The 16,552-nt window shown below is 35.3% G+C and overlaps 1 protein-coding gene across 1 annotated transcript; it reads right to left on the bottom strand.

Annotated features, from left to right (window-relative positions):
• Positions 1-1,956: 1,956 nt before the first annotated feature.
• Positions 1,957-2,493, bottom strand: LOC125857894 (probable acetyltransferase NATA1-like; the record flags this gene model as incomplete). The annotated part of the gene is made up of 1 exon (XM_049537553.1): positions 1,957-2,493. A coding segment is annotated over one exon (537 nt), but the record flags the coding sequence as incomplete, so codon positions are not given.
• Positions 2,494-16,552: the final 14,059 nt, after the last annotated feature.

Below are 16,552 nucleotides of genomic sequence, written 5' to 3'. Positions count from 1 at the left end.
GTTAAATTACTCTGTTTTGTATGAATTATGACTAATATTGATATGAAATTGAGATTTTTTCTAATAGGAAGGTTTCTTTTTCAATTTCTTCATTAATGTATTTAAATTTTTAACATTGGTATGAAAATGGTATAAAATGATTTTTCTTTCAAATTTTTTTCAGTGATTGTGGTTTGTACACGTGTCTATTTGCTGAATACATCAGTAATGGAGTTTTTGATATGCGTTCTGTTGATATCGATGCAAAGTACCATCGTCAAAGGTATGCCACAATCATATGGCATTATGGAAAAACAAAGAATGATGATGGCGTGACCAGTGAGAGTGAAGTAACTGGCACTGTTGCTAGCAAATTTGATGGACCCCGCATAGCAAAAGAACATGCTCCGAATACCAGCAATTATCCCACACCAAGACCACGGAGATCAAATTTGAGATAGTTGATTGCACCTTAGACTTTTTAGAATTACCAGTTTTTTTTTTTTACTTTTGGACGATATTTTTGTGTTTGTTACAGCTTTAAGTATTTGATATATATAATATCCACTGTTTTATTTCAAAAAGATACCAATTACATATGAATTACAGATTGACTATTGTAATCGCAGGATACTAGTTATATACAGACTGCATTCCAAATGGATACACCATTCTAAAGATAAATTACACATTGACTATAATAATTCTTGGGATAACAGTTATATACAAAATGCATACAAATTGGATTCAACATTTAAAGTTTATGATTTTACAATGTCTTATTAACTAGAAAGAAATCATACTACTAATTTAGAGTTCATGAACTAACTCTGACTTATAATTGGTATCCAAAATGTACACCTTTGGCATCCAAATTCATATTCTAACACAAAAGAATAAAAAAAAATAAAAAATGAAGTTGGTATCCAACATGTATAAATACCTTGTATAAACGATTATGCCAATGTAAAATAGTGATAATTGTATTTTGTAACAACCTCAATTACATTTTTGTTTTACATTTTTTTCATCCTGGACAATTTACAACCTAATTGTAAATTATATTGTCTTAACAAGCGTGAATTAAGTATTTTTAAAGATGTATGAAGTTGTATACAATCTGTATAAATACTGGAATAAACGAATCTTACAATTTAAAACAAAGATCATTAAATGTTGCACCAACATCAATTACATCTGGTTTTTTTTTTTTAAATGGATAAAATAAGATTTTTTAATTAATTTTAACAGATTCAAGTGAATTAAGGAAAACAAATATTCCTAATTAGTTTAAATCTCCTAAATTTATGCTAATTAAAAATTATCATAAATCAATTCAAATTTAATTAATACATCTATTTCCATTTTTTCAATTTTTTTCTTTATTATTTCTAATTTCGTTTTTTTTTTTAAATTTTCGTTTATCTTTTTTTTTTTAAAAGTTTTTTCCAATTAATAAAAACATTTCTTTTTTTTGTAAATTTGTTATAACCTGAAATTTTTAATGTTATAGCTTGAAAGTCTAAATCTACTGCTATAGCTTGAAAATAGTACTATAATATATGTCATAAATGAAATTTACACATATAATATTAACATATTATGTAGGGAAAAAGGACGAATTTACCCTCGAACTTTGATAAATGGTACGTATATGCCCTCCGTTATACTTTGTGTCCACCTAAGCCCCTGCCGTCCAATTACAGGTACATACATGCCCCTCTCACTAACGATCCCCTCATATTATACACGTGTCTTAATCCTAATCAACTACCCGTTTGACCTTTCTTTTTAACCCATAAACTAACAACCCGCGCCATAAACCCAATAGCCACCCGATTCCCTCTAAGATATATCCTAATTAAAAGACCCAAATCTCCATTGGAGAACAACTTTAATTTGGGCTGTGATAATTCGTTAGGTGTGTTAAATCAAGGTGGGAATGGGATGATGAATACAATTTATTATAATTATAATTTAATCCATTTCTTCATAAAACTTGCTCGCATTCACATTCCAATCTAGAACCACCCATTCCACTCTTCCATACCCCATTTTTGCCGCATGAGCAACCACAACTGACAACATCTTTCCAAAACTTTTCCTCCTATAACACTCTCTCACAAATATATCCTCGATGTAAAACCCAGGTTTCGCTAAGAAGGACGAATAATTAGGAAAAAACAACACAAGCCCAGCAACCACAACATCATTTCCACACGATCTGAACGTTTCAGCTTGCGGGTCGGTAATCGGGAGATCCAGATTTACCGTTTTATGAATGGGGCTAAAATTTGGGTAGTTTTGGTCGATTAGAGGGAAAGGGGTTTGAGAAACTTCGAGAAGGAAAATGATGAAGGAGGTGTACGGAGGTGGGGAGTTCTCAGGGAAGAGAGTGGAGGAAAGTGAAGATTTTGTGGCGGAGAAGAGATGGATGAGTCGCTCAAACACGGCCATCTGGTGGATGAGTTTGTGGATACGAGGAACATCGACGATGGTGGCAAGGAAAATTCGGGATTAAAACTATTTATTATAAATCGTTGGGTATGTTAAAACTATTTATTATAATTCGTTGGGTGTGTTAAAACTATTTATTATAATTATAATCCAATATTCATCATCTCATTCCCACCTTGATTTAACACACCCAACGAATTGTCACAGCCCAAATTGAAGTTGTTCTCCAATGGAGATTTGGGTCTTTTAATTAGGATATATCTTAGAGGGAATCGGGTGGGTATTGAATTTATGGGGCGGGTTGTTAGTTTATGGGTTAAAAAGAAAGGACAAACGGGTAGTTGATTAGGATTAAGACACGTGTACAATATGAGGGGACCGTTAGTGAGAGGGGCATGTATGTACCTATAATTGGACTGCAGGGGCTTAGGTGAACGTAAAATATAACGGAGGGCATATACGTACCATTTATCAAAGTTCGGAGGTAAATTTGTCCTTTTTCCCTATTATGTAGGACTTAACACCAAAGTTGTACAAAAATTATATAATATGTAAGTTTTTAATTACTTTATTAAACTTTCTAGATTCAAATGATTATTTAAGTTATACAATAACAAATTAAAATATTTTGTCAAAAAAATAACTTCGATAACTTTTAAAATTTCAAAAAAAATAATAATTGAAATTTAGTCACAATAATGGAAAACGATATCTGCATGAAAACAATATTAAAAAGGTGAGAGAAGGTTACAATTAGTAATTTGATTTGATAATAAAAAATTAAGAGAGAGAAAAATCAATATATGAGCAAGAAAATAATAATATAAAAGAGTATAATTATGGTTGAAAAGTCAAAAAGTAAACAATAATTATCAATCTCATAATTTAGCACATAATAACCCCGCCCCCCCAANCCCCCCCCCCCCTCCCCCTCCCCCAAAGAAAATAAATCGGATACTAAAGTATATATTTTTTAAATTGGAAATTCAATATATAGGCAAAAAAAAATAAAATAATAATAATAATAAAAAATAAAATAAAATATATATAGAAGAGTTTAATTATGGTTGGAAAGCCAAAAAGTAAACAATAATTATCAATCCCATAAATTTAGCACATAACCCCCCAAAAAAGGAAATAAATCAGAAAATAAAATATATAAATAAAAAAACGAAAATTAAATATTTGTCATGTTTGTAATTAAAAACCTAATTTTTTTATAAATAAAAAAGAGTATATACATATTTTGTTAATTAAGTTCTTAAATAGTATATTCTTGTAATTTCTCAAAAAAAAAAACTCTCTTAGATGTTTAATGAAGATTGATTTGAGGAAAGGCTATGAGTTTCTTTCTAATTTTACAAAATTGGTGATGACTTGTGTCTCTTTCCTAATATTTTATATTTTTAAATAATCTAATATTTTTTTTTAAAAAGAAAATCACATTTCAGTATTTGGTGCCATGTGAAAAATTTAACACTCATAGTTTGATGTGTGTCAAAAGATATTATTTTTAAGAATATTTTAATCAATATAAGTATATTCCTCATAATTTGACTTAATGCCAAATAAATTGGCTTCAACGGTAATGTCATGTTAATGACAATAATTAAGAGGCAACTGTTCTCTAACTCACATGAAGAGTAATAATAGTCAATCAAGGGTTTTGAACACCGATTGGAAAACCAAAAAAAAAAACCAGTTAACCAAGACTATTCAAGAAGTAATAAAGGTGATTTGAAGGCAATTGAGTTATGACTTAAAAAAGGTCAAAGAATATGTTAATTGAAATTGAAAAAAAATGTTAACAATTTATTAAGTATAATAACTAGTCAAGGCTATTTATGGAATGAAAATAATTTAGGACATAAAATAATATTCTCTTTCAAATATAATAGGAGATATAATAATTTTTCTTGAGATATTAAAATTATTTTTTTTAACACTAAATCACTTTAGTGAGGTCACTGATCTTAGAGCAAAGATGGAGAAATCTAATATTTTCATGACAGGAATAAATGATTTCATAATGAAGGTCTTGATTGAGAAAATTGAATTTGTTGTGGGTATATTTTCAATTAGATACTTAGGATTTTCACTTTCATCATCTAATAAGTGGAACAAGCTAAATCATCATCAATTTGTTCTCTAGATCACAAACAGGATAAGATTAACTAATGCTAATTTGTTGTCTTATGCAGGAAAGCTTTAAATTATTACTTTTGTTATATTCTCTAGAAGTAGGCAATGAGAAGAATACACTTTTTCTGTATGGAGAGCAAACTACTAACGCTTTGTGTTTGGATTTTTATACGTATTGTTTCGTAATTGTTATATCGAAAAAGATTTTGATGATTGACAAATAAGGAAATAGATGAAAGGTTTGAGCCGACATGTTCTTATCAGATCGAGTCCGACTAGAATTAGGAGAGGGTCAACCACGCGAAGTAAAAGTTATTAGGCGGTGGATGAGTTGCGTTTACGACAAGAGTCCAGTTGCATAAAGTTTCCTTTCATAGAGGATTCCTACATGAAAAGTATTTTCAAGTCAAAGCCATAAACAAAATCTCAAAAGGAAAAAAAAATCGTTAGAAGGACCAATTTTGACTCACAGAAGGAGAAGTCTCACATCTATAAATATAGTTAGGTTTTCACAAATAACTTACAAGAAGAACACAATCAAATAAAGGGAGTTCATATTTGAGAGAATTCTGACTGAAGATCCAAGTGTAGCCAACACATGGAAACAAAATTGAAGAACCTGATCCATAGGCTTACATTTTATATTTCTTAAGTCAAGTTTGCTTGTATTGAATTTTATTGAGTGGTATCTTTAATGCTTTCTAAATCCAATGAGGCATAAACTAGAGTAGGAGCATAGACTTCAAGTTGGGACGACTTGGAGACTTGGGAACATAAATATTGGGAGGTTTGTGTTAATGTTTAGGAATTAGAATTAGTTCCTAGGATTGCAAGAGTAGTAGTTTGAATTCATAGCTTGAAGTAGAATCAACGATCTGGTTGATTGTTGATGTTTAGAAATTAGAGTTTATAATTCCTTAGGTTACATAAGTTTGTAATATTAAACTGTTGAGGATTAGAGTTTAGTGAAGTTGAATTAAATCATATAGAGATGTAGATCGTAGTTTTTTTTTCCTTTATGGGTTGGGGTTTTCCACGATAAAGTAATGTATTATTACTTTACTCATTTTACTTAATGCAGTGTCAATACTCGTCAAAGGAACATATAGAGTAACTTGTTCCTTAGACAAATTAGGGGTTCAATATTCCAACAATAATGTATCGTATAAGTTTGTAATATTAAACCGTTGAGGCTTAGAGTTTAGTGAAGTTGAATTACATCATTTAGAGATGTAGGCCATAGTTTTTTTCCTTTATGAGTCGGGATTTTCCACGATAAGGTATTGTATTATTACTTTACTCATTTTACTTAATGCAGTGTCAATACTCGTCAACGGAACATATAGAATAATTGTTTCTTAGACAAATTAGGGGTTTGGTATCCAACAATAATATATCGTATTATATTGTATTTTTTGTATTATATCGTATTATATTGTTTTAATGAATATAATGTTTGGGTACATTACATCGTTCTCCGTCATTACATGACATCACACGTTCATAATTTGAACGATAAAAAAATAGGGTACGGGATAGAGCTATTATGAAAGGTAGAATAAAAGATGAAATATGATTAATCAATAATAAATAAAGACAAAATGAGAAGAAAATATTAAGGTAACGATGAGATCATATCAAATCAGTTGTTACATAAAATGAGTCTTTTCATCGTTACCTAACCATGAATTTAAACAATACGATGCACTAAAATTTAAGTAATAATCAAAATAAACATTGTACTTAAACTAATAATACAATACAATACAACAGGTAACAACCATCCAAACATGGTGCGAAGGAAAAAATATATTTTACACTGAAAGAATGCTACATAAAGTTAAGGCACCTACAAAAGTGTCTTGCTTCAGTTGGGTGGTAGTTTCTAAGCTATATGATTTCAGATAGCAGTGATAAAATTAGCACATGAAATCATGATCAACTCAATGTGCCTAAGTTTAAGCGGATCTCATTTATTAACTCAACTTATTTTGACTCGTTTAAATTTAGACCAAGCGACTTTTGAGTAAGTCACATTTATCAACTCAATCCATTTTGAGTAGTCCATTTGACACTCCTAAAAACATATGGAGAATGATACCACTGTGTATTATTTGGAGATTTAGAAGAAATTCTGATGGAACCACAACCCCAGCTTGTGGTTGATCCAAATGTGCTTTCCTACACTTGGCACAAATGACCTATGTATAATCAGTGATTCATTTGAATTCGATGTAAAAACCTCAATGTCTCACTCATTAAATTTAAATTCATTATATGTAAAGGGGAAACTACCTTGAGAAATTAAATGCCTTAAATAAATGACAAAGATCAAGGGAATAAAATAATTGCTAAAGTTTCATCAAGAAAGGATGTAGCTCAACATGAGAAAAATAGTAAAAAGCAGTAAAATACCATTCTATGTTTCGTCTATTGTATTGTATTTTTCTCAAGTTTTGAAATGTTGATGGTGTAAAGCAGTGCAATTGTTTTCATTTGCCAACTTATTGCACAATTAGAAGGTTTCAGGTAAAATATTTCTGAGTTATATGTTCATACACACCAATTATTCCCCTATTTTTATGCAGGTATATTTTTTGGGCCATAAATTTGCATTTGATTTCAGATTTTATGTTTTACAAAGATTTACAATGAATATTTATTGTTACTTTTGATGACATATCTCATATTAACTCGATTTTTGGTATTCTTTTTCATGTTTGAAAAGAAACCTCAAATATATGTAGTATAATTATTTACTATATGTTTTGATAACAGATCATCCGTTGTAATTGAATTTGACTATTGCTATTATTTTTGAGAAAGCATCACATATCTTACTTGCCTTTTTTTTAGACCTGATACTTTTGGATGGACTATGCAGTAGGTTGATTCTGCTTCTCAGTTATTGCAGGTCTTTTTAGATCAAGCTCGATGTTTTGGAGTTCACGAAATCATCATGATTGCATTCTGAGGTCGTTTACCTAAAAGTTTGACCGAAGTCAAACATTTGAACTCCTAAAGCTACAAAACACATAAATTTGCATAAAACTCAAATAAACTACCCATTGACCGTCTTGTCAGTCTCAACAACGGTAGAAAAGCTCTAATGTCACAATCCAACCCACGGGTCGTGCGAATACCTACTCTAACCCCTAGATAGGAGAACCTTTACCACCAGAAAATAAATGAGTTATGAAGAAAAATCATTAATACGGAAAACTTTAGAGAAAACACAACCATTAATACAAAACTTTAATAAGACTTTTTTACAAAAGACTGAATACAACCCCAAAGATCTAGTCTAAATAGGTACAAGAATTACTAAAAAGGTACAAATTATATAAGAAAATATGACACAACTCCCATCACTAGGGAAGGAAACATAGAAGCTGTTAGATATCGGCGTCGTCTGCACTTATGGAACATCACTGGTCCTGCAACCAGACTATTCCAAGTGGCATAGTATCAGTACAACCAACACGTACTGATAGACATCATCAATTGAACTGAATCTACCACATAATATAATGTAAATAAATAAAAAAAGTCATGCGATGTGGAAGTTATACCACTCAAGTCTCTATCTACCTCTTCTTACCCTACCAAGGTAAATACCATGTCTGGACATTCTAATTACATCACCCTAATGCTTCCCCAGCGTACCTAGAATGCCACAAAAATACACAATCGCAACTTAGCCCTTTTACCACATTAATATCCCTGAAAACCAGGCCATCACCAACCCTATCAACTAACTTGCTACCTTTTATAGTACCCCTGCCAACTCCTTGGCCCTTTTAGGAACAATAAGTGAAACTGGCACCTTAGACCAACCCATCCTTAGTCAACTAAACCTAAAACTCATTATAAAACAAGACACTCATGACTAACAGAAACACAACTTAGGCAACTAAAGAATTGAGTCACCATAAACTCAACTTAATAGTCAGACAATATGCAAAAGAAACCTAAGAGTTTAGATGTAATGAACAATTTATTTAACTCCACCCTCAAAAGTGACACATATCCCGGATTTCCATTCCTTACCCTGATGTACCATAATATGATCCATGTCCCAACAACTCACCTTTCAAGTAACCCAGACCATTTATGGATCTAACATGCAACAATTACCTCATGCAAGAATACACCAAGTTCACTCATGGGACCATAATCACATAATTGGCCCTCTCAAGGAAATCAAACCAAATTATCAGTGTACCGATGTGGTACCCGAGTCATCCTTCGTTAGTTACCATTGTGGTACTTGAGCTAACCATTTTTGGATATCCCCGTGCCAGGCTTGGTACCCAAGTTAACTTTTAGTATATATTAGGTGTGGTATCCAATCCAACCGTGGGGATCTTGTATCAGGCGTGGTACCTAAGCCAACCAAAAATAATAGACAATTATGCACAATTACATAGCACAATGAACAAGACCACTTAAAAACCACAAGTCATAATCACAAGTTCATTGCTTGAGATTACCTTCATGAGGTCACTTCATATGTCACTCTACCATGCATTGCACAAATGATACTATAAGCAGTAGGCATGCGTACATACATAAACCCAAAACACACCATCATCACCTAACAAGAAAACTCAAGACTAATTATGAACTAGAGCACCACCTCCTATTCATCACCTCATCTCTGCCCTACATCACATAAACCAACCTTTAACCATCAAAACTCTGTGCCCGAAGGCCTAGGTAGGCAATCTCTAACTATCTACAAGATAAAATGCGGTAAAACAGGTCTAACTACTCAAAGTAAGAAAACCTATCCTACATGAGTGCCAAGCAATCGCTGCTAAAATTTTCCAATGAATATGACTCCAATGAAGTGACCTTTGGTGAACGGGCATTAACAGTCCACAACTTTTCACCTCCCTTTCATGGAAAGTCTCCCTTCTCCAGTGTTCCGTTTCCCGAAGTTCTTTTGGAGGATCTTTGAGCAACCCTTGTCTATTTTCTTCTTTCAAAAGTAGGAGAAAAAATAAAAGATGATACATAACTAGGTTGCTAAATTTGACACCTCGCTATAGTGTGACTTAGACCGCTATAACGACGCCTCCATGATGAAAGAGCATGTCGTTATGGCGAGCTGACATCAGCTTAGCCCGAAAAATAATTTTAGTCCAAAATTCTTCGTGCTTAGATTTTAAAAATTCTAGCACTATTCTTCCAGACTTTTAAGACTCCTTACAAGGTGCCCTTTAGTAATGATGGATCAGTTTATTACAGTAAATACCAATTGACCCATCGATCATCCCTAAACGACTACACTGGTGGAAAGAAGATGGATCAGTTATTGGATTACTGCATATTACACTAGACCCTGCTATAGGGGCCATAACCTCAATATAACAACGCCATAATAGCGGCTTCCCACCATTATAGTGGCCTCAGATCAAAATGTTAAGAGGGAGGATAATGTGTTTTCATCCCCATTTCCCTCTTTCTAACTCCTAAAACTCCGTCAACACTCCGACTACCGTGTTCAGAAACTTCAAAATCAAGGTCATTGTTGTTCTCTATGCTCTTCCTACTATAATAGACTATTAATCCTCGAAGCATGCTAAGATTAGAATAGAATAAATAAGATTTGGGTTGTTTTTGAATTTTGAACAATAATGTCTTTGATTGTCAAAATTCCTAAAGCATGAGGCTTCCCCTTACATTCACAATGCTATTTCAACATCCTAGGCATAAATATTACAGGAAAAGGTCAAAATCGGTTCTAAAATGGTAAGGGAAAAAGTTGAAGGGTTGTTCTTGAGGAAAAACTTAGATTCGGGGATGATTTAAGACTCAAAACGGCAAGACTTTTGCATATATAAGTTGAAAGGTACTTTAGGAACATCGATCTATAGAAAAATTGAGGAAATGAGACTTTTGGGCTAAGGGGCGCCATCGACGCACCCCAGAGTTCTAGGTGATGGAGGTCGCTATAGTGGCTTCTACTACAGCTCTTTGAGAACCATGATGACTTGCACTATATAATGACACCCTGGCCTCTACAGAGGAAGGCACATAATTTCTGGAGCCCTTCTGGCTGATGACATTAGGACCTTTTAAATTTGCAACCCTTCTAGAATAGTTCTAAGATTTTCTAATACATGATTTGTAACTTACAAGCTGACAATGGAACCTATTGAGGAACAAGTGAGTGGTTTATACTACCCCTACCTAGAGGTTTATAGATTCCTCTAGAAGGCAAAGGTTTCGAGATATACGGAGATCAAGCTTCTGTTGTTAGAGGGCCTTCAAAATGAGGGGAGTTTCTAAACAAGCTCTCACCTTTTACAATCTACTACAAGAGTTCAGGTGGGGGCCCCTTGGTGGAGACCCCTTCTTTATCACAAAGCAATTGAGTACGGAAATTCTATGCTCACCTTCCTACGGTCCTCTGGGTGGACGTTCTGGTAGATGCACAATTGGTGAACTTAGCCTTAGGTATGCCTAAGGTTCTTCATGAGCCATACATGGATAAGGTGCGGGAAATGAACCTTATCTGGACAAGAGATATGCTAGTGGAGAAGAGGCGTTAGAAAGATGTTAGTTGGATAACCACAAAGAGGCTCACTAGCCACCACTACTCACCTGATGCCTGTAGGTGGTTGACAATGGTGGGTAGGAGGATGCTTCCATCAAAAAACCTTATCAATGTGACCTATCCCCGGGACCTATTGGCAACTTGAATTATTGATGAGTCTCGGTGAATGAGGGAGAGCAACTAGTGTCTAAGTGGAAGGACTTCTACTACAGTACTAAGAAATCCCCTTTTCTTTCTGGTTTAGTTTATGTGCATTGCAGGCGAGCAAGGGTTCCCTTGGACGATATGGACCACAAGGTGGAGCATGATGATGCATTCAATTCCCTGCTACTGAGGAATGAGCCCTATAGAGCACCTACGAGGAGGAGGACAATGAGTCAGGAGTAGCCAAGCCACAATAGGTGCAGAGAGGGGTGAGGATATGGACTCCGCCACCACCCAGTCTCAGCCCCAATTCTCTAGCAGTCTTTTGGAGGCCGACTTTGCCACCATTAGGAGGTACATGAAGGTTATTACCGTCGAACCCTCATCTTCACTTGCACCCTCCCACGACATAGTCACGCTCTGTAGAGAGCTTGATATTGAGAGGAGAAAGGGCAGCTCTCAGGACCGTCTGCTGGTTCGCATGTGGAAGACCATATAGGTCATGTTTAGTTGCATTTCCATAAAGCAGAAGCTACCCAGTTGAAGCTATGGGACTTGGATGAGTTCCCTTTCATGCGGAGTCCAGAGGAAGAGGACCTCACTCCATGAGGGTTGTAGGGGCTTGGTAGAATCCCCCACTCCATGAGGGTGGTAGGATCTTGGTAGAATCCCCCATTTCAAGCATTGATACTGGATTGGTTTTCCCTGTTTGTGCAAAAGACATCATTTACTACTTTTCTTGTTTTGACAACACATATATGCTTTCTATTGAGATGGTTTATTCCATTTTTTCTATGTTAGAAAGTTTTGGATTTATGCTTGAATGAGTATATGCTGTTTTTTTAAGCATAAAACTGAACTGAATTGGTGATAGAAATTAAAATCGGACTGGAAACACAGAACTGAGAGAAATAGAGTTGAGTCTCTGATTCTCTCGTTCTAGTGTTGTGTAGACCAATATGGTGGGGTATACTATAGCACCAGTGTACTACAATAGTGACTTTCGCTGTAGCGAGGTACCACTCGCCATAGTAGGAGCGCTATATCGGGTTGGCACCCACTATGGCGACCCCACAACTTTCTGATAGAAACGAAAGTTCAGCAACAACCCCCCATCACAAATTGTTACCAACTCTTAAAAACATCTTAACCTCTTAACAATGCAATCCCAAGACCATTATTTGACACGAGCCTCACAATCATTATAATCCCTAAACTCATTCCAAATTCCAAAATCTTACTCAACACACCATTAAGGCATATAATAATCGTATAAACAAAGTTAGCCTTTTCCATGGTTCCTAACCAATACCGACTCTTCCAAAATTGGATTTTCCCCAGATTCATAATCAATTATATCCCCTTAACATTTTTACCAATGGTAAGTCTATGATGATTTAAAATAATCCCATGATCACACCCAAACATGTATGATCCAGACTTTGTCTCATGACCATAAAATCTTCAAGACTGACAAACACAACATGATCAATAGCAACATATCTATTTTAACCAATCAGACAAGTATAGTCACACAGAAACAGTTATTCAAGAAACACAATGCACATAATAACAATCATCAAGCAGTTATAAGCCATTAATCAAGTTTAGTATATTATATTTGCATCATGGATGACCACTAACTAACCATCCATGCATTCACATGACCGTTAAGGCCAGATACCAATTGGGACCTTCTAGGTTCTAATCTTTCTTTGCTTGTATACCTTCCGCCGCAACAACGACATACATATTACTTTGTCGTGATACCAATTGGAATCCAGAGATACCAATTGGACTCAACCCATACCACAAGTCATAGATCGCATGAAAAGAGTAAAGAAGTGAGATGAATTCCTAAAATGCTTCATAGCCCCATAAAGATGAAATATGGACATCAACACATCAATCTCTAAGACTATTTGACATTTTCTCTTCTACTAAGAGACCGGTTACCTGGGTGATAATACCAAGTTTTCTTATGACCCAACCCACCAAGTCGTGTGGGTACCTACTCTAACCCCTACATAAGAGAACCCTTACCACCCAACCGGCCAAAACACATGGAAAATAAATGAGTTATGAAGAAAACATCTTTAATACTGAAAACTTCAAATAAAACATCAACCATTAATACAAAGTTTTAATAAGACCTCTTTACAAAAGATTGAATACAACCCCCAAGGAACTATTCTAAATAGGTACAAGAGCTACTAAGGTGGTACAGTTTACACAAGAAAATATGAAATAACTCCCACCATAAGGGAAGGAAACATGGAAGCTTTTGGAGATCGTCGTCGCCTGCACTGATGGAACATCACTGACCCTGCAACTAGACTATGCCAAGTTGTTTAGCAAGAGTAGTATCAATACAAACAACACGTACTGGCAGACATCATCGGTCGAACCGAAAGAGGGGCCCTTTAGAAACGACAAATCAAGTCGTTACTTATAAATATTGAAAACTCGGGACAACAAAGAAAATGACCTAGATGTATATTACAACATCCACTACTTATAGGACATTCACCATGGAAAGTAAGGTTTCAAGATGATACTATGCTCGCAAATCATACTCAGTCTCCTAGGTAGACTCATTTGTTGGGTAGTCTCTCATTGAACTTTCACCATAAGAATATCTCATGAATGCAACCATCTAGCATTAAGCCAAAAGAGTTGTTGGCTCCCCCAAGAAGGTAAAATGATCATCCAATTGAACTAAACCCCACTAGAGCACATTCGACTCGTCTAGAGTTTATCAACAAACCATTAACATATGGAAAACTCAATTAACAAGATGAAAATGCATGAAGCAAGGTTAACTCATAAGCAACATCTCCAAATGGTCGAAGGATCTCAAAAGGCCCAATTTACTTGGGACTAAGCTTGCCCAACCTCCTAAATCTCATCAAGCCCTTCAAGGGAGATACTTAGAGGAAAACATGATCACCAACACGAAAGCTCAGAGGATAACACCTACGGTCAGCTTAACTCTTCTACCTGCTATGAGCTTCTTATAACTTGTCTTGAATCACATGAACTCTATCCAACGCCTCCTAAAGCAATTCTGTACCACATAACTTAGAATCAAAAGCGTCATGCCAACAAATTGACGATCGATAAAACCTACCATATAACACCTAGAATGGAGCCATCTAGAAACTTGAATAGTAACTATTATTATAAGAAAACTCTTCCAAAGCTAAAATCTAATCCCATTGACCACCAAAGTCTAATAGAAACCTTAATAGTCCACCCCGACTGCCCATCAGTCTATGGGTGAAAGGTTGTGCTAAGATCCACCTGAGTACCTAACTTATTCTAAAAGGTCCTCCAAAAAAACAAAAGTGAACTGAGAGCCTCTATTGGAGATAATATACACTCATACCCATGAAGGCAAACCACCTCTGTAACATTGATACGAGCTAACTTCCCAGCATTGAAAGAAGACTAAATGGGTAAGAAATGTGCATATTTGATCAATCGATCCGCGACTGTAACACCCCGTATCCTAGAAAGATCAACCAACAGATTTTTTAAAAGTTACAGGTGCCACCTACAGACCGTAGGTGGGGTCCGTGGTTGGCCACCTGCAACCCCTTCCCCAGAACCCCAGAACAATTTAGCCAAGGGGACCGTGGGTTAGACCCTTAATTTTCAGTCCCAGACGCCAGATGGCGGCTGACCAGGATGGACCATAGGTCAGTCGACGATCCATCGATGGCCCCAACAACTTTTAATATAGGGGTCATTTGGTCTTTTCCCTATGCGTTGGACACTTAAACTACGTCGTTTAACCTCTAAACTATGTCACTTTAGTTAGTTTTAGCCTATTAACTTAATCTAAACTTACCCTAGTCAATTCATTCATCTAATTAGAACGAAAAGAAGAGAAAACATCAACCAAATTCTCTCTAAGAACAGAATAAGTTTTCCTCAGTTTCTGCCCTGAAATCAAAAGATTTCTCTTTGGAATTCATCACCAGGTATGTGGGATTTCACTAGTGGGTTCCTTTCACCCATTATGTCCCTAAAATTCAGTCAAATTCTTGATTCCCTTCATATTATCTAAACCTTGGGTTTCTTGAATATTAGAAATTATTGTGAATTAGTTATTAGAATATTCCTAATCAGATTTTCATGTTGTTGTAACACTGTTGCTTTGTTCCTTGCATGAAATTCAGAACCCTAGTTGTGTAGATTCGTTTAGTTCATGAATTACACTTGCTAGGTCAGTTTAAACAAGATATACATGCCTCAGTCCCTAAATGTTTCGTTATCAGTATATTAATGTTGCATTTACAATTAGCATGTCAGAACAGTGAGCTATCCATTATGTTTTGCTTATGTTGTATTGTACCCTATTCGGTCGTGTTTTGATTATATTGTATTGTACTCTACGCTACATCTTCTCATGATGTAGATTCAGGTCCATCTTTTAGTTAACTATTATTTGAAGCTTCTGCATAGTTTAAATTTTATTCAATTATTATCAGTATGCTTATGATATGCCAGCTCAGGTTTAGCTTGGGGTCGCTCGTTATCCTAGGTCCCGTATTTACGTCAATGGGGTAGCTTCAGGGAGTGACAAGCTTGGTATCAGAGCATTAGGTTTAAGTGTCCTAAGATGTTTGAAAAGCCACACTAATTAGAGTCAGTTTCATGGGTGTGAAGTGCACCACATCTAATAAAAGGGAGGATACAAAGTGTTTTAGGAAAAACTTCACTTTCTTGCTATTCGTATCATGCGTGGGTGTGATCTACCTTCTAACTCATCGTTATGCATTTCAGATCATGCCTCTTCGTAGAGTTTATGCAAGAAATGTGAATGCCCGCAATGCTAACACAGTTCCTCCAGTCCTAGACCATGAGGTTTCAAATGCAGAGTTTCAGAATGTTATCCAACTTTTGCATAGAGTGTAGCCAACCAGAACAATTAGCAGGTTTCAGTTCCTACAAATGCTAGTGGTGGATCACTGGCAGCTAGGGTCCGTAATTTTGTTAGGATGAATCTGCCTGAGTTTCTAGGGTCCAAGGTGGTGAGGACCCTTAGAGCTTCATTGATGAGGTCAAGAAAATCTTTGGAGTGATGTAAGTGACTGGAAATGATAGGGTAGAGTTGGCATCCTACCAGTTTAAGGATGTGGCTTACATATGGTTCACACAGTGGAAGGAAAATAGAGGTGAGAATGCAGCTCATATGACTTGGGAGTGTTTTACCGAAGCTTTTTTGGACATGTTCTTCCCAAGAGAGTTGAGGGAGGC

The sequence above is a fragment of the Solanum stenotomum genome, chromosome 1 (assembly GCF_019186545.1).
Source record: "Solanum stenotomum isolate F172 chromosome 1, ASM1918654v1, whole genome shotgun sequence".
In the NCBI taxonomy this organism is placed as follows: domain Eukaryota; kingdom Viridiplantae; phylum Streptophyta; class Magnoliopsida; order Solanales; family Solanaceae; genus Solanum; species Solanum stenotomum.
The sequence above is the reverse complement of the archived record's forward strand: the minus strand, read 5'-3'. Positions and strand labels throughout refer to the sequence as shown.